Genomic DNA, 24,692 nt, shown 5'->3' on the forward strand with positions numbered 1-24,692 from the left:
CAGAGAGGAAGATCCCAAAGTCTGCAGTTTCTTGACTTCTGTGGCATGGAAAGCAAAGCACTCAGTTGTGGACCCTCCCCTCTGCCAGCAGGAGAGGGAACAACAAGCAGCTGCTGCCCCCTAGGAGCTACCAGGGACACAGCACCGTGCTCGACAGACGAGATGAAAAGACCCTATTATCTCGCCTCCATCCCGTAACCCGTCATTAGTGAGGTACATGGGTGCAGACGCCTCCTCCAAGCACAAGGAGGCCCACATCACCTGTGATAAATTAATAGGTGCCTTTTCAACAGCTAAGATGCGCACAAAAGACTCCAACCAGCGACAGTGCATGAAGGCAGCGGCTTCAGAGAAGCACAGACTCACCAGGCAGCACCTGAACAAGCCAAAGCCTAAAATAAAAATAAAGTCTAAAAAAGCCTAAAGCCAAAGTCTCCCACACCTCTGTGCCCCGCGAGGTGGGCACGCTGCCCGCCTGCTACCCCAGCCTGCTCAAGATCTTGGGGTTTACACCACAATCCTGTTGCTGACTAGCTATGGGAACCTGGGCTTGTTTTCCTCGCTGTACCCCGAGGAAGAGGGATCTTTACCAATTGTTAGGATGAAACAAGATAATAAAAACAAAGAAACCAGCACAGAGGCCAGCACATCACAGAGCAGAAGTCCTTCCGGCCTTGGTGCTAGTAATAGGTTAGTTAATCGAAAAATCAGTTAAAGCAGAGAATCATTAAAAATGGAGTCTATCTACATACCTTCAACATTTCACATGAACTTAAAACCTATAAACAAATGCACAGTCATTTGCTAATCTTTTGATGTGAAGCCAAGAGCTTTTCTTTGAGTGTGGGCCCACAGACTGAAGTTCCCAGACGTCTTTCTTGCATAAACTTCACCCGTAATACACCCTTCACAATTTCTAAAGCAAAGCAAGCCTTTAAAAGACATTAGCAAAGCAAACTTAAGCACAGAATGCTTCAAGATTTTTAGTATCTTCCCCACTCACATCTAAAAGGACAGCAACCTTTTTAGGGATTTGCATTTAACAAAACATTCAGCTTAGTTTTCACAGAATCCTCTTTTTACATCTGTATTTACAAAACACACCATATTTGTTGATCCCTCTGTTCACATTATACTTCACCTGTTTACAGGATATTTAATAAAATGGCCTAATTCGCTAACAAATCAACTGGCATATAGGTTGAAGACAAGCTGACTCCCTCCTGGTCTGCAGAAGGCGTGTGGGTGTGGGTGTGACCAGGCAGGGACGGGCCAGAGGGCCCGGGCCTGGTGCGTAGCTTCCCAGCGCCATGACAGCTAGTCAGTGTCTAATGCAAGCTTGACACTTTTCTTAAAGTATGTATTTCCTGGTGCTGCCACTTCATTTCACAAAAGATTTGAAATGAGTCAAAGGTACACACAAAAGGATACAGCAAATACAAAGTATGAGGAAAGGGGGGGAAAGACGTCTAGTAAACCCATTTTCAGCAAACTGTGGAAAAGCTAAACCGTGTCTCTGTATGACCAGGGCTTCCAGGTGGGCCAGTGGTAAAGAATCCATCTACAAGTGTGGGAAAGGCGGGTTCAACCCCTGGGTCGGGAAGATCCTATGGAGGTGGAAATGGCAACCCACTACAGTATTCTTGTCTAGAAAATCCCATGGACAGAGAAGTCTAGAGGGCTACAGTCCACAGGGTCACAAAGAGTCGGACATGACTTAGTGACTGGGTACTCACACATGTACAATCGTTAACCTCTGTGCTGGATTCCATCAGCAGCTCCTCCCCTCCAAGCTGGAAAAGGCAGTCCTGCCCCTGGAGATGCGCTGCTGTGGCCCGACTGGACCAGAGCAGACACAGAGAAAGGCCTCTTGGTGCTACCCCACAGACTCTGTAAACACAAGCAGGAGAGCGGTGCCACCAAGGTCACCAAGGCAAGAGGTCACAAAGGTGGCAGCACGTCTTCTTCCTGTCCACAGGGGCCAGGAGTCGGCTCCTGGCTGACTCGGTGTCAAGGAGCGCCCCTTGCAGATTTACCTTGAGCATCACTCAGTGTCAGCCCATCTCTAGACTGCACAGACAAACTCATAATGGCAGGGAGAAGATTTGTGGAGCAACAGGCATAAATCTTGGTTATAACTACAAACCATAAAAGAAAGGAGAGCTGGGAGGGAAGGAGGGAGGGCCATGAGCGCGTCCTCAGACTGAGCACCACTTTATCTTCCCGCAGCTTCTCAGAGCAGAGTGGGGTTAACTACGAGAGTGGATTCTTCAAACCCAAATTGGTCTGCATGGTTTGACAAGGGGCTAGAGTATTTTAAATTGAAATTATCCTGGAGAGCACAGGGCACATGGCTGCCCAAAGCATGACATCCGGTGCTTCACAAACTGGAGGTTTGTGGGGGATTTGCTGAATTTGTCATACAGAATAACCCCCTTTAGGTCACCCTGTAAAAGCAGCTTTTGCATGAAGATTCTTTCACATAAGATAATGACTGATTTTAAAGGACTTCCCTGGTGGTCCAGTGGTTAAGAATCTGCCTGCCAATACAGTGGACACGGGTTTGATACCCGGTTTGGGAAATAAGATCTTACATGCCGGCCGCAGGGCAACTAAGCCCATGAGCCAGAGTTACTGAGTCCAAGCCCTACAGCCCTTAAGCCACAACGAGAGAAGCCACCGCAATGAGAAGCCCATGCATCACAGCAGAGCAGCCACCGCTCGCTGCAACTAGAGAAAGCCTGTGGGCAGCAACGAAAACCCAGTGCAGCCAAAACTAATTAAATAAGATACTGACTTATTTTAAACAAAAAAACATTTTCAGAAGGTCACTCTGCCCAAATAAGAGCTCTAGATACCCCATGCCCAGCAACGCCTGGGTAGGAACTTCTGAGACCATGTTTCCAAGAGGAAAGGGAGGTTTCCCTGGTGGCTCAGATGGTGAAGAATCCGGCTGCCATGCGGGAGACCTGGGTTCGATACCTGGGTTGGGAAGATCCCCTGGAGAAGGGAATAGCTACCCACTCCAGTATTCTGGCCTGGAGAATTCCATGGACAGAAGAGCCTGGCGAGCTACAGTACATGGGGTCACAAAGAGGGGGTCACAAAGAGTCAGACACAACTGAGCGGCTTTCACTTTTTCAAAGAATGAAGCCGGTGACAAGATTAAAAGCCCAATTCCCCGATCACTGTGCCTCTGAAAGAAGGCACTTGTACACTCAGCTTGCCAGTTCCCACATCTCCAGAAGGAGGACACTGCTCAGTTATCCAAAAGTTGGGCCTCTGATTACCGGAACTACAGCAAATATAAAGTATTACCACGAAAGCAGAAACCCAAAATATAAACAAAGCTGAACACCAATTTCAAATTTCATTTCTCTAATTATTACTCCTAAGAGTTTTGATTCATCTAATAATTATTTGCAAAAGGATACCTTAAAACAGAAAAAAAAAAAAACAAAAACACCTCTTCATTTACCTGGAGGAGGAAACAACTTAAAGGGCACCGCCTGGTCTATTCAATAAACCTCCTAGGTCTGTAATAGGAAGGACGAAGCAGGAAGAGGCAGTAATTTCAAAATCAGTAAGTAGCCTAGAGATTAGAGAGAAGCCACCAGAGACAGAATGAGGCTTTTCTCAGGTTCATCCATTTCAGCATTTAATTCTCACCAGTTTCCTCCCCCAATCCACAGGACAGGCAGGAATCTCAGGCTCCCTCCTGACAAGGGGTGTCAGTGTTAAGGAGCAATGTTTTGGGGGATTGGGGGAGGAGGAAAGCCAATATTTCCTCCAATTCGCAGTGCCTGGACCTCTGGCCCCACATCTAGAGTCAGGACACTCGACACGCCGGGGGTGTACCACAAGCACCACCCTCTGGGTGTTTACATTTAATTTAGGTTCCAAGTTTCTTACAGCAGCTGTGAGGGGTGCCTTGTGCCTTTCGTACAGTAAGCACCAAAACAGGCAGATGGCTCACTTTTTACAAATAAATAAATAGAGCAGATTTAGGGTTATCCCTACAACATCATCGGAGAAGGCGATGGCAACCCACTCCAGGACTCTTGCCTGGAGAATCCCAGGGACGGGGGAGCCTGGTGGGCTGCCATCTATGGGGTTGCACAGAGTCGGACACGACTGAAGCAACTTAGCAGCAGCAGCAGCAGCAGCAGCAGCTACAACATCATCCCCAGTCACCTGCCTCCAAATAGACCCTGAGTGGGAAACAGATGGAAATCACAGCTCAGTTGAGCAAACCTAACTCTGTTACACTCACAGAATGAACCATTACAGACTCTTTAGATAATAATGCTTAATACTTTAGATTTGCCATATTTATTTATTTTTCCTGGAAAAATGACAATTTTCTAAAATCTAAGTGGCTAGTGTCACTACTCCATGCTTATAAAATTCTTTCATGAATACAATGTTAAAATCAATTTTATTCTGCCAAGTGCTTTGAACTTCATAAAATAAATATATGTGTATTGTATGTTCTATACATACATACACACATACACACATTATTTCACATGAGTATACACAAAGAAATGCACTGGGCATGTGAATGTCATCTTTCAGAAATGTTTTGGTGGGGAAAAACATGAGAATCACCTACCGACCATGAGCCCGCCAACAAGTTTAGCTAAGTGTTGGAACCACAAAAGACACAAATGCGGGGGAGACTGTGCCAGAGGTGCCTGTGAGAGGTTTCCAGGAGACAGGCGACCGGCCACAGCTCTCCTCCTAAAGAGGAGCTCCCTGAATTCACCAAGATTTTTTAGATTTTACTTTTTGGCCACATCACATGGCATGTGGGATCTTAGTTCCCCAACAAGGGATCAAATCCTTTCCCCCCTCACCCCCACCCTCTGTATTAGAAGCACAGAGTCTTAACTACTGTACCACCAGGGAAGTCCCTTAAAAGCCTTTTGACTGCCAGCCTCTGGTTAACTGACTTAAAAACCAAAGAGAAAATCTTAGGTGTCCAGGTGTGAGGTAGAAGAGCTCCCCAAGAAGGGTGGAGATCAAATACAAGAACCACCCACCCAACCCCTTCACCCCAGGCAAGGCTCTGTCTTAGCCTCCGGGAGAAACCTGAGGAGACACGATACTTCTGTACTTCAGATATGTGGAGCCTAAAAAATTAAAATTAAAAAACAGAACTCAGAGGAGGGTGGGGGGAATGGGAGAAAACGATCAAAAGGAGCAAAATTCCAGTTATAGAATAATTAAGTCATGGGGATGTAAGGTAAAAGAAAAAAAAAGGGGGAGAGAATTCAGCATACCAAAAAACATTAATCCTAGGGAAGGTGATAGGAGACGACAATGGAACCCCATTCCAGTACTCTTGCCTGGAAAATCCCATGGACGGAGGAGCCTGGTAGGCTGCCGTCTACAGGGTCACACAGAGTCGAACACGACTGAAGCGACTTAGCAGCAGCAACAGGGAAGGTAATAAAGTAGAATTGCCATCATCATTTATAAAGGAACATTAGCTGTTGTTTGAGGTTATTTTGGTAGAGGGATGCAGAAAAAGGACAGAAACAAAAACAAAACCTATACCTACAGGTCAGAGGAAGAGAAGATGGCAGAAGACTCACCCATTAGAAATAAGCTGGTTTCAAAGAGCAAAATGCTGAAATCCTAGTTTAGCCCAGATCCATAAGCATTATATAAAGTACATAAGCAACTGTACTGCTGAACACTGAGGAACTCGTCCTGAAAAAAGTGAGCAGACCGTAAACGAAACCGTATTTACAGCTGCTTCAAATACCCTCAACCTGTATGCCTGGAAGGACCCTAAGAAGATTACTTCTGCATCAAAGCAAGGGAGGAACTCGATGCAGACACTCGTCCAGCCATTCTTAAAGGTTTATCAACTAGGCAGGAGCACTTGATCCTGGCAGAGCAGTGCGGGGACCAGCCCAGAGCCTCTGCGACGGCTTGAGCATGTGCCCACATAGGTGATGAGAAAAGCCAGGTCTACAGGAAATTTACAGGTTTTGAGCAGGTCTGGGGGAAGCTAGAGGTCAGTACTCTGGAGCTTGTCCTGGGAGGCAAAGCTCAGTGAACAAAGTGTAAAGAAAAAGTAATAAGCCATTTTAACTCTGGCAAAGAGTTCTGTCATTAACAATCAGAGAATTTCAGTGGGGAGTTCACAGAATTTATCAAGGGGAATCTGTTCACCAATCACCACCCCAAGGACATCATGACATTACAGAGCAATTACCCCACTAATACGGCCAGAGTTGCTGGGTTGGTTCTTTAGTGAGGGAAGGAGGTCTGCAGGGGCAAGAGAAGGTAACGTGCAGTGTCACTACGCAGCCAGAATCAAGACAAGGGGATGGCTACACACACAGTGTGCCAATTAGAGACCACAAGGTGGTGCAGTGGTAAAGAATCCGCTTGCTGATGCAGGAAACGCAGGAGACTCGGGTTCAATCCCTGGGTCAGGAAGACCCCATGAAGGAGGAAATGTCAACCCACTCCAGTATTCTTGCCTAGGAAATCCCATGCACAGAGGAGCCTGGCGGGCTACAGTCTGTAGGATCTCCAAAGAGTCAGACACGAATGAGCCTACTTACAACTCAAAATCACAAACCAGCTTTTAGGGTCCAGAGAGGACAGAAATGAAAACCAGGTCCTCCTTTCCTAGAAACAGAGCAAAGCAGTAGTGCAGACACCTCCATGCGTCCACCTAACAACGTCACCTGCACTATGCTGACTCCTCAGTACAGCCTCTCTTTTAATAAAGGGGAAAATTACCCCAAAGTGCTCATCTAGTTCTGAAGACAAAGAACAAGATTATTTGCCTTCAGCATCCCAAGCTTAGCCTTATTAGTATAGAGAACAGGCATCTTCCATTTAGGAATTTTGTGGAAAATATGCACTCCACTTGGTTAAAAACAAAACCAGAAATAACTGAGCACGGTGTTCCCTCCAACACTGGACTATCCTATTCCTCCAGCCCTGGCCTCGAGTTTCACAAAAACCATCCCTAAGGAACCCCTCACCCACCAGAGAACTCTTCCTTCTCTGAATAATGAAGGCTCTCTTACACTCCCAGCCAGGCAATTCTGCACCAAATTATATACAATTTTGTACTGTTTGCTAAAATTATATACAACCTTATGCCATTTGCTAATTGTCTTGCATGTAACAAATGCATTTTCTTCCCCAAATAAGATATATAAATTACTTAGGAAGAAGGCTTAGCTTTATTCTTCAATTGTCTGCTCCTCCTGAGCACCCAGGAGACAGCTAACACATACAGCCTGAGGAATCTCCCTGGGGGGTGGGGGTGAGGGTATAGATAGGCCCTTGGGCTGAGTGCTGGGGGGCTTTCTGTGGGTGGGTGCCCCATCACCTCTCTGGCACCTTGTGACTCTCTCTAGCCTGCTGCCAGTTCGCAGCGGCTCGTCCTGTCCCCCTGACCAGCCACACAAGGCACCGCTGGCCCTCGGCAGCCTCTCTGCCTGGCACCCTCCTGCTGCCTCTCCCAAGAGGCAGAAGTAGCTCACATAAGAGCATACAACTCGGCTGGTGCCCTCATTTAATCAGGCTGCTGCAAATGGTTGGCCAAAAGCAATAAGGGCATGACTGAGAGACTGTGGGAGTTTAATATAAAAAAATTAATAAAAAAAGAAGGGAAGGAGGAAGGGTCTACCTTTTAATAGGGCCCTAATTACCCAACTCATAGGATCAACCCAAATGAGATGGGAGTTTATTTCGGGGTTTTTTTTTAATTATTGTTTTTTTATATATATATAAATTGCTGCTATGTGTTTTCTTTCCTCTGAGCAATTATGCAGCAAGTATGTAAAGAGGGGAAAAAATATTAATTAAATATAAGGTAATTGTGGAGTTGGCCTGGAGAGAATGAGTCTGAACTCTGGACGATCGCTGGCTACTAGGGTTTGAAGACTGCTCAGGGCCTCCCAGAAAAGAAAGAAATAAAAATACAAGCAACCAACATGCAGATGCCGAATGCAGCAGGAAACGAGCAGTGCACAGAAACATTAGCAGAGCAGAAGGGCCATGGGGCTCCAAGCACCCGATAGTCAGCAATGCCACCAACTGCTCAGGGCTCCATGCTAGAAAGAACGCCCAAAAGATGGTCCAGCCGCTCTTCTGGTGATCAGTAGTTAAATGAGTAGATAAAAATGTGAAAAGAGACTGAGGAATAAAGGACTGAAGAGGACTAGAGTGTTCAATTTGAACTTTAGTCCAAAGTCAACTACAACTTCAGTCTGAGGGGCACTGAGGCAGGCCCCACGGGAAACAAGCTCCCAACCTACGGGACTGGCCGAGCAAAGCCTCCTCTGGCTTTCACACCACCAAGACCACAAGGAAGAGCCCACGCAATACCAAAAGAGAGAAATGAAGCCACGAGGGGAGTGGCGGGAAGTGAGCCGTCCTTGGGAAGAGCAGGTGACATGCAGGACAAGAGTGGCTCTCTCCACCAGTCCCGCAGGGCTGGCGCCACCCGGGCCTTCCTCCAGCTCAGCCAGATCCAACTCACCTCCTGCCTTGGAAAGTCTTAGCACAGGCCGGGATTCAGACTTGCTCATGGCAGTAAGGGCCTCACGTCACCTCCTCCCATACCTCCAGAAGGAGAGGGAAGGAAAACAGGTAAAACTATAGGCCCTGCTGAAACAGAAGCTTGGTGGTATATCCCTAAGTTTGCTATCACTATTCAGCAAAAGAGAAAGCTCTGCGAAGTTAAACATAAAGCTGGCCCCTCTGTAAAACTTCTCTGGAGATCAAGTCTTTTTTTTTTTGGCTGTGAGGCACAGTCTGTGGAATCTTAGTTCCCCAATCAGGAATTGAACCCAGGCTCCAGCAATGAGAGTGCAGAGTCTTAACCACCGGACTGCCAGGGAATTTCCAGTACAGAAAAGGGCTTAATAGTCAGCCAAGAGGATTTGCAGTAGGCCTTGAAATGCAAAACAGAAAATGGGGCAGGCACTCAGGCCAAGACCACCAAGGCAAACGCACTGTGTAAAGAGAATTAGCTTCAGCACTTAGTAGGCCTCTTCCCTATCAACTGTGTTAGCAGAGAATGTTGGTAGTGAGCATCACAAACCTAATTACAGGCCAGGCAGAAACAGAACTCTCTCTCTCTTTTCTGTTCTTCAAAGGCCACTTGAAGTGCCCTCACTCTGAGGAACAGAATGGCTATTTCAGACAATCAAGCAGCTCAGCTCCTTGGTCAGGTCCAGCAACCTCACTTCAGCTCAGCTACCATAGGTTTTGGGCATCCCACTGATTAACAAGAAATAAAACGGTGCATCACCAAACCAGGGGTGGGTGCTCCTCATTCCAGAAAAGACCAGGCTTTACTAAGAGGGAATCTCGCTAACCTCTGCATGCCTGAAAAGCAGTCAGAAGTGAGAGGTCGCTGACGGGCTGGGTCTCCACAGAACACCTCCACTCCTATATTCAAGGGCACTACTGACGCATGACTATAGGGTCATCAGGCTTCTTTAAACTCAGTGTTTTAATTAACAGAGAATCATACTACGTATTTTAATTAATAGAGACTCATACTATATATCGTGGCTTCTTACCAGCGGCTCTCGAGGCACCACATTTTCAATTCCTGGAGCAGAGCTTGGCTGCAAAGAAAAATAAAAACAAAAGTAAGATTGCAGTGCCACCCAATGGACATCAAAAAACTAAAGGCGACCCACACAAACAACTACTTCTGGCACTTCTCACCCGTTTCCATACTGCAGAGAGGTCTGTGGTGGGTTCCTTGTAAGAAGTAGCCCAGGAAGCCCAAATTTGCTAGAGAACATGGAGAGAGGGCTTCCAGGTTCAGGTTCACAGTCACAACACCTCAAGGCTGAATTTGGCTTCAGAGGGCCCAAGCAGCTGAGTAGCAGCGGCACGGGACCATCACGAAACCCACAGCAATAGCAAAGTCCACAAAAGGTATTAAGTGAGCCAAACTTTCCTTTTGCCATCTCTGCCCACCGCCACCCTCCACGTTGACCAGCAAGCAGACCAAAAGTGAAGAACCAGATCCAGCCACAAGGGGGCCCCAGTTGCCTACACTCAGCATCTATCTGGAGCCAAGGAAGCCGTAAACCATGAACACTGGTTCCTATTACTACCTGTCTCTCAGGATACCAATCCCCAGCAGAAAAGAAAGTCGGGTTTTTGAAAATAAGCTAGTGACAAGCTGACAGATAAACAGACCAACCCGCAGGCAGCATGTGGCCCACTCGCCTGGTCCTAGTCTGTTTCTTTCTCTGGATCCCTCCCCTCACTCTCAAATTTACCTTCAACCCTTAGCTGACATGGCCACAGCTCAGAGAAAGGGAGAGACAAGAGACAGAGACAGACAACCTAGGAGGAAATCTACAAATCTCCAAAGGAAGAAAACAAGCAGCTTGAGAGAGTCATGATTAGTTTACTGTTACTGATGTTCAAACCAATTCCCAATTATCCACAGATAATATCCAGACAAATGAACTAATCTGTGGAGCCAGCCTCCAAACTCCTCCCAGCTGGTTCAGACAGCAAGTGCTAAGCCTTCTGGGGAAAAGAATGGAAGTGGAGAGAGGAAGAGTCCAGTCCACAGAGGGTCCCCAAAGATTCCTCATGCCCAGCTGCTCCCACACAGGGAGGCAAGGACTCTGCTGGAAAGACCCTACCACTTCATCCGAAGTCCTTCTCAAGAGCCCCTTCTTCCCTAGGACAAGAAGGTCAGCCAGCATAAGATTAGAAAGTATGGAAAGTAACTGGAAACCTGAACGTGCTCCCCTCCCTCCTAAAGCTCCAGGCATCCACAAGCTGATGCATTTAGGGATCCAGCCCACACGGCTCTTGAGTTCCACAACTTCCTGCCTTCTCCTGGACTTAACAAATCCCATAGCAGATTCATAATCCTCTCCCTCCACCACATATGACCTCTTCTGTTTTCCCTGTCTGGGTGAAAGTCAACCTTCCACCAAAATACGCAAACTAGAATCCAAAAGACCACCCTGGGCAGCGCCTCCCCTCACCTGCCAGAGCAAACACCGTATCAGGTCTTCCCATATGCCCTCCTAAACATCTGTGGAATCAGGCCATCCACTTTGCTCCATTTCTTCCAACGTCACTTAAGTCCAAGCTTCCAAAAACCCCTGCCTGGACCACTGCCATACCCTTCTCATCAGCTCACTCACATCCATGCTGGCTCTCTTCTAATTCAGTTTCCACCCTGCAAGCAGACTCTCTCTTCAAAACAATACTCTGATCTCATCCACCCAACCGCCCCAGTAAACAACAATGACTCTAATACAGATAAACCTTCTCAGTTTGGCCATGCATCTCCTCTGACATACCAGGTCTGGCACCACATTCCCCAGCTTTGCCCACAACGCACACACTTGCCTTTTCTTCCTCTGTCAAGGGGCCTTTGCACCAGCTGTTCCTTCCCTTCTCTCTGACGGCTTAACTTCTCCTTCAGATGCCAGCTAAGTCACTCTTGGGAAAGCATTCCTTCTCTGACAGGAGAATATCTGTATATTCAAATCTCCTGAATATACACTCACATCGTGTACCTCTCCACGGTACTCCACACCTCTCCTCTCCCCTCAGACTAAGCTGAACTGCAATTTTAAGTGTGTGATATCCGACTGATGTCTGTGTCCTCACCGGATTATATACTCCAAGTGGGCAGACTCTGTGTCTGCTCATCACTGTATCCCTGGGTCAGTATCAGGCACAGGTTATGTGCTTGTTTGCTTAGTCGTGTCCAGCTCTCTTTTGTGACCCTTTGGACTGTAGCCCACCAGGCTCCTCTGCCCATTGAATTCTCCAGGCAAGAATACTGGCGTGGGTTGCCATTTCCTCCTCCAGGGGATCTTCCCAATCCAGGGATCAAACTCACTTCTCCTGTGTCTCCTACATTGCAGGTAAATTCTTCACCTGCTGAGCCACAGACCTTCCACAGATATTTGCTGAATGAATGAGCGGGCAACAAAGAGCAGAATGGATTGGGTTTGAACATATTATATGAAGTTCATTGCCTTCTTGAGGGCTTCCTTCAGTCCATCTGGTAAATATTAAGTGCAAACATTTACTTAGCTCCTTCTTTATTTCATTCTCACAATAAATGTATGGAAGTATTGCTGATGAGGAAACTGAGGCAAGGGAGGTTAAAGAACCTGCCTATGATGACTCAGCTAAAAGAGCGGGTACCAAAAGAACTGGAGCTCTTCTACTTAATCAGAATAATCGAGTTTTGTTTAGACTACATTTTACTAAGCAACAACCTTAATGCTATCCCATAAATAATAATGTAAGTTATTTAACTAGATGGAACTAACACAAACAGCTCTATTATTCAGGAAGCCTCATTCTGATTTAAACTAAAACTTTCTTCCTGAAATACAACTAATCACTGTGAATCATAACCTCCAAGGAACTTCCCTTTAAATTAGTTCATCTCCTGAACAACTAATATTTGCCAGAGGAAAAACTTTAAACCATACACAGCACCAAAGAAGTCTGTTTTATCATATATGCTTTTGTACCTTTTTATGTGAGCCATGTAAATATACTCTGCTTTAAAAAATTTAAAAAGGAAGCTCCCTCCTCATCCCAACAGCCTCCTCTTCCTTGGGGACCCACCACTGAAGCTGGCTCCTTACAGAGTCTTTCTGGGATATTCAAAGTGTGTAAGAAGCACAGCCCCACCAAGGAGCTTAAATAGCAACACTCTCTGAATTCCTCAAACTTTGGCTTCACAGAGCCTTCTAGGGTCTCAGCACACCAAAGCCTGACTTCCAAGACTGTTCTCGGGGGCTGCCAAGAAAGGAGCAAGCATTTCCCCACGCTGTATTCCAACTCACTGCTCTGTGCTCACAAATGACTTCTTACCAATCTGAGAATTGCCTAATACGATTATTTTCCAGGTGATTCTCTAGCTCATGCTGAAATACCTGTGTTCTTTAGAAAACTATTTCTTGATAACCAGGACAGGCATCATTCATCCTTGCTACTCTGCATGTGGATGTCCTTATGACACCATCTGAAATTCTTCATTATATAGCTTGTTTATTAATGTCTGTCCCTGCTAGTTTTCAGTTCCTTGAAGGCAGGCACTTTACCACCTTGGTGAAGCCTGATCTTCAGCACTTAGAATGTAACTGGTATCGATACTCAATTAATATGTACTTAATTAATTTTTTAGTTAAAAGAGTAAAACAAAGGAACCACTTCTTATACGTAAGCCAAAACGAAGCAGGCAAAGGACAATGCCAGTGTCTTTCCCTGCAGCATTTCACCACCAACAAAATACAAACCTGGCCAGTCTCAAAGCAATGTCACAACCCAGTGGATCTCAACTCTGGGGTGGAATCACCCCCAGACAGGCATTTAAAAGTGTGTGGAGGTGTTTCTGGCTGTCACAGTGACCAGAGAGCCCCACAGGCATTTAGAAGGCAGGGGTCTGGGGGACTAAATGTCCCACAGTGGACACAATGAAGGACTGCTCCATTCAAAACACCAATCGGACCCCTGGAAGAATCCTAACAAGCCCACTTCCTTATGACGAGGAGGACTCACTCCCATCTTTAACACGCAGCTCAGACGTGGTTTTGAAAGAGGGGTAAGGTCTGAGCAGCCAAACTGCTTGTCAGAAGCTGAACCAAGTCCACAAGATCCATGAGTCTCACCAGTCCAGCTTTATTCAAGAATTTAGCTCAATTAAAAAATACAAATATCAAATCATGTTGTACACCTGAAATTAATATAATGCTGTATGTCAAGTAAAAAACCTCAATAAATTTTAAAAAGAGAACTTTCCTGGGGGTTCAGTGGCTAAGACACCATGCTCCCAGTTCAGGGGGCTTAGGTTCGATCCCTGGTCAGGGAACCAGACTCCAGGTGCCACAACTGAGAGTCTGCACGCCACAATTAAAGATCCCATGTGCAACAACCAAGACCCTACACAGCCAAATAAATTAAAGATCTTCTTTTAAAAAATAATTTAAAGGAAACCATGATCACAGTAAGGACAGAAATGGGAGGTATAAGAAGAAAGTAGGACTTCTAGAGATGAAAAAACATATTTGAAATATAAATTTCACAGAATAGTAATGACAGTAGATTAGCTACTACAGGAAAAAAAGTAAGTGCACTTGAAAACACCGCAGCAGAAACTGATTAAAATGAAGGATGGTGGAGGGCCCCAAAGAGAAAAACATTTGAATAATGACTGAAAATTTTCTAAGTTCGATGAAAACTAGAAACTCACAGATCCAGAAGCTCAACAAACCCCAAGCAGAACAAACACAGAAGTACACTAAAGTACACCATAACCGAATTCTAAAAATATGAAAAGGGAAAAATATTCTAAGCAGCCAGAAAAAAAAGAGAAACATTACCTACACATATTAATCAAGATTAAAAATGACTTCAGACTTCTGATCCATAACTGTGCAGGACAAAAGGAAAACAAAGAAACAATAGGATAGTATCTGTGGCTCTTCCTCAGCACTGCCCACTTTACAGAGGTGACAGCCATCAGGGCCACCTTCAGACCCCTCGTGAAGCTCGTTAAAAAGAGGACCAAGAAGTTGAACCCACACCCGTCAGACTGATATGTCAAAATTAAGTGGAACTGATGGAAACCCAGAGGCACTGACAACAGGGTGCTCAAGAAACTCAAGGGCCAGATACAAGTGCCCAACGCTGGTCACGGGAGCAACAAGAACACGAAGGTCATACTGCCCAGTGGCTTCCGGAAGTTCCTGGTCCACAATTTCAGGGAGCCTAAAGTGCTGCTGACGTGCAACAACCTTCCTGTGCTTAGGTTACTCACACGTCTCCTCCAAGGACTCAAAGCCAGTGTGGAAAGAGCAATCCTGCTGGCCCTCAGAGTCACCAATCCTACGCCAGGCCGCCCAGCAGAGAAATGAACAGACAGCTCGTCTGCACACTGCATTTGTGTTAATAAAACCACAAAAACTTGGCCATCTGGCATTTCAAAAAAAATAATATCTTTAAAATGCCCACAGAGGGCAGGACACAACCTGGAACTCTATATCCAATTAAATTATTTCAAAAATGAATACAAATTAAAGATTTTTTCAAAAGGAAAAAGAGGCAGTGGTCGTCAACAGTATACTTGTACCACAAAACACATTAAAAGAAATTCTTTAAGCAGAAGAAAAACAATACGGGATGGAAACTTAATCTACATGAAAGAAGAACGTTAGAAATGGTCAACATGTTAGCAAAGACATTTTTATTTTTAAAAGATACTTTAAATGTACTGTGAGGTTTATGTCATATGTAGTAGTAAAATCTATGACACATAGTATAATGGATAAGAGGGAAAACTGAAGCATATTTCTGTTAGGTTCTTATACGTGAATTATTTAATAGTATGTCATTTGAGAATAGGCTGTGGTAACTTAAAGTAACATATTGTAAACCTTAGAGCAATCACTAATTAGTAAAAATAATAATAATAATAATTGGTAGGGTACAGCTAAATCAACAGTAGAGACAAAATGAAATCCAAAAAATAATTCAATCCAAGAGAAGACAAAAAAAAAGAGAAAACAAAAAACAGATTAAAAAAAAATGCAAGATGGTAGACTTAAACCCGAGGGCTTCCCTTGTGGCTCAGACGGTAAAGCGTCTGCCTACAATGTGGGAGACCCGGGTTCGAACCTGGCAACCCACTCCAGTATTCTTGCCTGGAAAATCCCATGGACAGAGGAGCCCAGCAGGCTACAGTCTATGGGGTCGCAAAGAGTTGGACACGACTGAGCAACTTCACTTCAGACTTAAACCCAACCACATTCATATTTACCTTGAGTACAAATGAAACACTCCTATTAAGAGGCAGAGACTGTCAGACTAAGTGGTGAGAAAACCCAAGACTGAGCTATAGAATGCCCATGAGAAACCCATTTTAAACAAAATGACACACACAGCTCAAAAGCCAAAGGATGGAAAATGATAGACCATGCAAACACTAATCATACGAAAGCTGTACTGGCAATATTAATCTCAGACAACTTCAAACTAACAGATATTTCCAATGATAAACAAGGACACTTTCAAAATAAGAGCACTAATCAAGAAGACAAAATAATTACAGAAAAAATATGCTGAACTCACAGCATATTAAAAAGCAGAGACATAACTTTGCCGACAAGGGTCTGTATAGTCAAAGCAATGGTTTTTCCAGTAATCGTGTATAGATGTGAGAGTTGGACCATAAAGAAAGCTGAGCACTGAAGAATTGATCTTTTGAACTGTGGTGCTGGAGATGACTCTTGAAAGCCCCTTGGACTGCAAGGAGATCAAACCAGTCAATCCTAAAGGAAATCAGTTCTGAATATTCATTGGAAGGACTGAAGCTGAAGCTCCAATACTGTGACCACCTGATGTGAAGAACTGACCCACTGGAAAAGACCCTGATAATGGGAAAGATTGAAGGCAGGAGGAGAAGGGGACGACAGAGGATGAGATGGCTGGATGGCATCACCAACATGATGTACATGAGTTTGAACAAGCTCCGGGAGTTGGTGATAGAGAGGGAAGCCTGGCGTGCTGCAGTCGATGGGGTCACAAAGAGTCGGACACGACTGAGTGACTGAACTGAACTGAATGAAAATGAAAACACAATGCATCTAAATTTGTGGAATGCAACTAAAGCTGTGCTTAGAAGGAAGTTTATAGTTTTAGTTAGTGACTTTAGAAAAGAAGCTAGAGAAAGAACAAGTGAAACCCAAAGTAAACAGAAAGAAAGAAAATTTAAAACTTAAAAACAACAGAGGAAAATCAATAAAATAAAAACCGATTTTCTGAGGAATACTAAGACTGAAAATCTGTAGCCAGATCGATCAGTTTTTAAAAAAAGACATTATTTTCCAATAGTAGGAATGAAAAGGGGGACATCTCTGCATATTTTATAGACATCTAAAAGATACGGGAGGGCCACAACTACCGATCCTGTGTGACTACAGCCCATGCTCCACAAGAGAAGCCACCACCACAGAAGCCCCAAAACCACAACGGAGAGAAGCCCCCACTCGCCGCCACTAGAGAAAGCCTGCACAAGGCAACAAAGACCCAAAGCAGCCGAAAATAAAATAAAGAATTAACTTCTCTTTAAATAAAAAATGATAGAGGGACCTCCCTGGCAGTCCAGTGGTTAAGATTTCACCTTCCAATGCAAGGAATACAGGCTGGATTCCTGGTCAGGGAGCTAAGATCTTGTGGCCAAAAAACCAAACATAACATGGAAATGATACTATAACAAATTCAATAAAGACTATAGAAATGGTCCACAATGGGGAAAAAGAAGAAACCTTTAGAAAAAATAAAAAAGCATATTATGAAACACCTTAAAAACATATTTGACAACTGAAATGATAGCAAATTCCTTGAGAAACATTATGTCAAAGCTGACCCTAGAAAAAAAACAGAAAGCACAAGCCTTAACCACTTGCCATGGAAGTGCCCAGTAATAGCAGTCTTACACAAACTATTTCAGAAAGTAGAAAAGAAAGGCGAGGGAGTTCCCTGGTGGCCTAGTAGTTAGGACCCTGGGCTTCAAATGCTGTGGCCCAGGTTCAATCCCTTGTCTAGAAACTGAGGTCCCGCAAGCCGCATGGCACAGCCAAAGAATAAATAAATAAACAGAAGTTCCCACCTCGTTCTGATAGGCCAGTATTACCTTACAGTTAGATACAGATTTCTCTCTCTCTCTCTCACACATACACACAAACTATAAATCAGTATCAGTTAGCCCTCCATATCTATGGATTCAACCAACCACAAACTGTGTAGTATATTATATACTGCACTGTGTATTTATTGCAAAAGAAATCCAAGTATAAGTGGACCAATGCAGTTCAAACTCATGAGTCAACTATACTTCATTTGCATTAGGAGAAACATATAGGTAACAGATAAATGGAACAGAAGACAGTTTAGAAATTGATCTATTATATACTACTTTTCTTTTTTTTTTTTTTTTCCACAAAGATGGTAAGATCAACAAATGATGCTGGAACAATTGATATTCATATGGGGAAAAACATGAGGCTCAGCCTTTACCAGTATGCACATGAAAAGAGATGCTTAATGTTATTTGTCATCACAGAAATGCAAAGAAAAACCACAATGAAATACCACTACATACTCACTCAAGCTACACACTCAAATGGCTAAAATTAAAACAGACAACCAATACCAAGTGTTGGTATGGGTGTGGGGCAATCAGAATGTTCATACATTGTTGGTGGAATGAAGAACAGTACAACTTTGCCGAAGCTCCAATACTCTGGCCATCTGATGTGAAGAGCCAACTCACTGGAAAAGACCCTGATGCTGGGAAAGACTGAAGGCAGAAGGAGAAGGGGAGCAGCAGAGAATGAGATGGTTAGATAGTATCACCAACTCAATGGACATGAATCTCAGCCAACTGGGCAATCATGGAAGTCAGAGAAGACGGGGTGAGGCAGTCTACAGGGTCGCAAAGAGTCACACATGACTTAGTGACTAAACAACAACAAAGACCACAACTTTACAAAACAAGAATGCAAGCTATTACAGAGCTCAACGTACACTTACCATGTGACCCAGCAGTTACACTTGGGAGGTATTTACCAAGAAAAATGATTATATGTTTGCACAAACACACATGAATATTTACAGTAGCCCCAAACTAGAACCAACCATGTGGGGAAGAGTCTCCGAGGTGCCTCCCATGCTCCCCATCTCCTGGCATTCATGCCCTTCTGCTGTCCCTTTGAATGTGGGCAGGAACGGTGGCAGGTTTCTGGCCAATACAGTATGCTAATGGTGACAGAGCTCATGTAGTTACACATATGAGGTTACATTACGCTAGACTGTAATGTCCATTCACTTTCGAGGAAACAAGCGGCCACTCGGGGGAGACCCATGTGGCAGAAACTGCAGGTGGCCTCTGGCTGACAGCTGCTGACAAAATGGGGTCCTCACGCTGCAGTCCACAAGGAGCCAAATGCTGCCAACAACCACGCGAGCTCGGAAGCAAATCCTTCCCCGGCCAAGACTCAGATGCAACCACAGCCCTGACAGACAGCTTGACTGCTGCCTTGGGAGACACAGCTAAATCGTGTCCTGACTCCTGACCCACAGACACTGCGAGACAACAAACGTGAAGCTGCTAAATGTGTGATAACATTGTTAGACAACAGGCCATTAATATACACCAAATGTCCAAGTGGCGAACAGATCAACAGTGCTGTTGATTTACCTATACAATGGAATACTACACACCAGTAAAAAGTAATGAATTACTGATACATGGTGGTGGTGGTGGTTCAGTTGCTCAGTCATGTACAACTCTAACAACCCCATGGACTATAAAGCCCACGAGGATCCTCTGTCCATGCGGTTTCCCAGGCAAGAATACCGGAGTGGGTTGCCACTTCCTTCTTCAAGGGATCTTCCTGACCCAGGGATCAAACCCACATCTCCTGCGCTGCAGGCAGACTCTTTACTGCTAAGCCATATGTACAACAATATAAAATTTCACGGACGCTATTCTGAGCAAAAGAAGTGAGACACAAAAGATTATATACATTATGAATACATTCATGTGTAATTCTAGGAAAGACAAATATAATCTATTAGCAGCTCAGATTTCCTGAGGCCAAAGGCTAGGATTTTCTGGGGAAGCAGAGTAAGGGAATGTTTGGGAATACTGGAATTGTTTTGATCTTGACTGTGGTGGTGGTTAAACAGGTATATATACATTTGTCAAAACTGACCACAACACACCTATTTGAATTCCAGGGTAAAGCTTTTGGCCACAAAGACTCAGTCACTCAAAAAGCTATTAACATACGGATATTAAGTCAGGATAGGGGCAAAGTTCTGGGGACTGGACAGTAACAGGAGGGACACCGAAGAGGTTTCTGAGGTCCCAGTTATGTTTGATTGCTTGATCCGAGTACTAGTTACGCAAGATTGTGTTCATTCTGTGAACATTCACCAAGCTGTACACATAGTGGTGGACTTCCTAGGTGTCTGTTAAACAACAATAAAAAGGTTTTTTTCATTTTAAAGGCTAGAGAATCATGCTAAATTATACTAAAGAGGCAAATCAATGCACTCCCTATTTCTTCACTGGATCCTGAATTTGTCTTTTTATTGGAAACATTGAATGTGGTCTGTATTAATAAATAATATTTTATCAATACCAAACTTCCTTTGTGATAGTGGTATTTTGGTTATGTAGAGAATAACCTTACTCTTATGAGAGACAAGGTGAAGTATTCTAGAATGAAATACCATGTCTGTAACTATCTAATCCTTCCCAAAGAAAAGAAAAATATAGAGACTGAAATAGAGCAAATTCAGCAAAAAGTAAACAATGCATCTTGTGCGCTTTTATGAGAGTTTTAGAGGAATTCTCTGTATTATTCTTTCGACTTTTCTAATAGGTTGAAAATTTTTCAAAATAAAGAGTGAGGGACAAAATATCTTGTTTGAACTTGTTATTCAAGAGTTCAGTAATCTTCCAAAACTGTATGCAGAGACCTGAAGAAGGAAATTAACATTCACAACATAAGCACTCAAAATGTACCACATACTTTTAACATCTGTAACTTCAGTCAACCCTCAAAGCAACCTTCTAAGTTAATTATTATCACTCCCATTTTACAGAGAAGAAAACTGAGGCTCAGAGAGGTGGAGTGATAAGTCCAACAGTGAGTGAGTGCTGGAGCTCAAACCAAAGCCAATCAGGAAAACAAGCCTTTCTCTCCATAATATCCTTGCTGTACTCTTCTCCCTTCCCTGCTTCTGTGTTTTTTCAGTCCATAATTGACTATATCCAGTGAACATGAACAGACTCGAAACCTACATTCCGTAATAATTCTCAATACTCAACAATCATTAAACCATTGGATTGAACCATGCCTCTGCTCTTCACTAAAGACAGAAAAGCTGGTAGGAAAGTACAGAAATAGGGATAACATTTCCTGTTCCTATGGGCCATAACATGTACAGACTAAAAGGGACTTTGATAAGAGATCAGCCTTGCGAAACAGAGTCATGTGGAGTAAACACAACAAGAGTATGAAGCAATAAAAGCAATTCCAACAGACTGTTTTGAAGACAAACTAGAACGACTATAGCCTTATGAAAAAGCAAGTATACCAGTGAAATCTAAGTTACAAAGGACAGCAAGGATAATCATTAGTTAGGATATTCCTTTAAATTTTAAGGCGATTACTTAAGAGCAAATAAAACGTTAGTGAACTTCTGGTCAACATATGAAAACTCATAACTCCCAAAAACATCACAACAGGAACTGACGAAAGGCTTAGATGGCTTGTGCGTCAACTCCAGAGTTTACTACATGGAATACTAATAGATAACACACTATGTCAGGCACTGTTCTAAAACAAGTTAATTCATTTAATCCTCAGACCAGTGCTATGAGATAGGCACTAGTATTATTTTTATTTTACAGATGGGGAAACTAAGGCCAAAGAAGTGACTTGTCCAAGACCAACACAGTTGGTAAATAGTGGGGCTAGGATTCTAGAGCAGTGGGGATGGCTTCAGAGGCCATACTTTTAACCACTGCTTTACACTGCCTTTCAAAGAAAGTATTGGTTATCTACCCTCAATCTTTCAAAACAAGAGACTGATGCCACAAAGCGAACAAAGTTTCTACAAGAGACAGAATGCTGGCTCAGTCCCACAGGTGTGATGCGTTCTTCTCACACCCAAACCAGGCTTGGGGGAATATACAAACAGTTCTCTCAGTTCCACTGTGTTTTACTGGAGAAATGGGGAAACCACAGAGCAGGACTAGAAAATGAAATGCAAAGCAACTGCTGAAGAGAGTTGGTTCACTTAAAATGCAAGCATTTGCAGCTTATTGTCAGACAGTGACAGAATCTGGTGTGTAACATTCAAGTTTTGCCCCAGTCTGCCAGCATTTTCTGATGCAATCCCATCTCTACCAGCTTTGGAAAGGAGGGCAAAGGAGAAGCAGAGTTGAAAACCAGAGGCCAGCCAAGCCCCCTTCAGGACCTTCGATCCCGTCCATGTGCACAGAGAAGGCAATTTCTAGAACCAAAAGACACTTTGGGGGCTAAAAGCCTCCCAGTGGCAAAAATTCTAGTAACCTTCAGTTACAGGAAAATTACACGTTCTGGCATCCTTTAATCCCAGCCTACAGGCATTCCTAATATATAACAGTTCAGAGAAGCCCAGATTCTGAGGAGCCTCGGTATTTCAGCAAGCAAGAATGAAGAGTTTCGCCCCCTCCAACTCAGGACACTCCCCACACTCCAGAATTTTCGACGGTGAGAAGACCAAAGCAGCCCTCTTTATTTCTCATGTTTTACAATGCAGACATCTCTCTGAATCATTCGCTTCGCTAGCGGAAGCTGGTCTGGGGAACACGCTACTCCTCTAAGTGCAATTCCTGTAACAGACTTATAAAGAATGAAAGAGTAATAAGAAACACTAAGTGGTATTCTTCTGCCAAGGAAGGAAGTGAAATACCAGTAGGCGGCTGAAAAGTCCACAGGTGTTTCAAGGAGGTGAGAAACGAACGATGAGTCCAGGTTGACACCATTTTCTTCCTCCTCTGTCCAATCCTAACTAAACTTACACATGGAGGACTAACTAGTGGAGTCACACACAAATCCAGGCTTATCAGGCTCGTTACAGACCCTGCAAAATGGCGCTTAATAGCCTGTACTTCATAAAGGTTGTAATGAGCATTAAACGAGATAATAAGCGTAATTTGTCCTCGGCATGATAGCACACACTCAGTAATTGTAAAGTACCGCTTACCCCTAGTCCACCCCACCTTTGGACTACAAACGCCTTCAGAAGCCTTATCATCCACTGCTTCCTAACAGGAGTGAGCACTGGTCTTCAAGGTCCCCGAACTGGAGTGGGATTTGGCTGCATCTGTGACTGAAAGGCTAGAGTCTTGGCTGAGAAAACCAAATTGGGCAGCAAGGACAGATTGCCAGCCATTAGCTCGCCGATGTCTGTTGTTTACAATGAGTCCCCTTCCTACCAACGCACTGAGAGTCCAAGTGTATTTCCCACCCTCCAACTTAGCAGGGGAAGCGCAAAGGTGACTGAAAACGAAGAGGCTGGCAGCAGGGTGGCCCGGGAGGCTGAGGCTGCGGGGAAGTGGGAACCCTGAGGGAGTCAGGCCCCTCCCAGGACGGAAGGGCCGGGAACGATCCAGCCTCTCACCCCTCTCAAGCAGGAGCCCTCGCAGCTCAAGGCTGGGGGATTTCTTAAGGTCCCGCCACCGCTCCAGCCAAGCACAAGTGGGACCCCAGGGGCCGGCAGGCGGGAAGGCGGGGCCGCGGGCGCCTCCAAGCCCCGGCTCGGGAATGTGGTCAAAGAGGGGTCATCGGGGGAGGGGCCGGGCGGCGAGGACCTGGCGAGGGGCGGGACCCCGGAGGTGGCTAGAGGTCGCGGGCGCCTGCTTCCGAGGCTCAGGGTCCCCACCGGGCTCCCAGCCACCCGCCAAGCCACCCTCCCACTCCAGCGGGGGTCCCCGCCACCACTATTGGGCAACCCCACTCCCCTTACCTGGCTCGGCTGCTCAGCCTGCTCCGAGGACGCCATCTTTCTAAGGCCTGACTAATCTATCGCCGTTGGGCGAGGCTTCTCCCAAGCGCCCTCGCTCTCGCTCTCTGCCCAGACTAAAGTAGCCGGAACTGAGCTGTCGATGGGTGTTGGGGGCAGGTCACTGTGGGAAAAGAGGGGAACTCCCACCACAGGTCAACATGCGCTATTTCCATTTGGTCTCTCCTTTACCGCAAAACCGAAGTCTATCCTTTTTGCATTCTTATATGTGTATTATACTTACTGAATTAAATCTCTGCCCATGGGCACATGTGCTGCTGCTAAGTCGCTTCAGTCGTGTCCGACTCTGCGACTCCATAGACGGCAGCCCATGTAGGGACACGCTAAGTAGTTAATCAATGTGAAGAGACTTGGAAATTAATTAATCAATTGATGATTTGGTTCAGTACCATTTGTTGAGTGCTTACTATTGGCTGCTTGGTAGGTGCGAGAAATAAGATACAACTCCTGCTCTCAAGTCCAGGCCAAATACACCCACACACACACACACACACTCATAATTAAAACATCTTGGAGATAGGAATCTGATAACTGTCTGCAGGTCTATTAGAAGAACTCAGAAGGCGAGTGCTTTTGGGAGAGGTAAGGATTCATGGGGTCGCAAAGAGTCGGAAACGACTGAGCGACTGAACTGAACTGAAGGCTTCTACGAACCTTTATTACTTTATAGTGGTTGAGTTGTTCGATTTTAAGCCAATTGTGACATTACACACACGGAAGAGCTGTATACATTAGAAATATGTCAGTTCATATCACAGTTGTGTTTGATCAGTGATGGCATATTCAAAAGCATTGCCTCAGTTAACAATTCTTCCTACCAAACACTGTTTTAAATGTATTTTTCTTATGAGATAAATCTGATTTCCTTTAATAAAATATGAAAGGGATTGACCCTGAATTAATACAGTCTGATAATTATTCCTTCAGTTCAGTTCAGTCGCTCAGTCGTGTCCGATTCTTTGCGACCCCATGGACTGCAGCAGGCCAGGAATAACAGGAATAACAAATTATTCCTTGTTTATATAAAATGCCCCCCTTTTAAGCCAGGA

The 24,692-nt window shown here is 44.6% G+C and overlaps 1 protein-coding gene across 1 annotated transcript in view; it reads right to left on the reverse strand.

The window, feature by feature from the left end:
• The window catches only part of PEX14 (peroxisomal biogenesis factor 14), a 139,838-nt gene extending 116,183 nt beyond the window's left edge, over positions 1-23,655 (reverse strand). Inside the window, exons 1-2 of the mRNA XM_068986123.1 lie at positions 23,587-23,655; positions 9,570-9,617 (exon numbers count right to left, since the gene is read on the reverse strand). Of these exons, the coding sequence (XP_068842224.1) occupies positions 9,570-9,617; positions 23,587-23,622 (84 nt within the window). The 5' untranslated portion in view covers positions 23,623-23,655. The remainder of the gene's footprint in view (positions 1-9,569; positions 9,618-23,586) is intronic.
• Between the last annotated feature and the right edge of the window lie 1,037 nt (positions 23,656-24,692).

The sequence above is a fragment of the Capricornis sumatraensis genome, chromosome 14 (assembly GCF_032405125.1).
Source record: "Capricornis sumatraensis isolate serow.1 chromosome 14, serow.2, whole genome shotgun sequence".
NCBI lineage: Eukaryota > Metazoa > Chordata > Mammalia > Artiodactyla > Bovidae > Capricornis > Capricornis sumatraensis.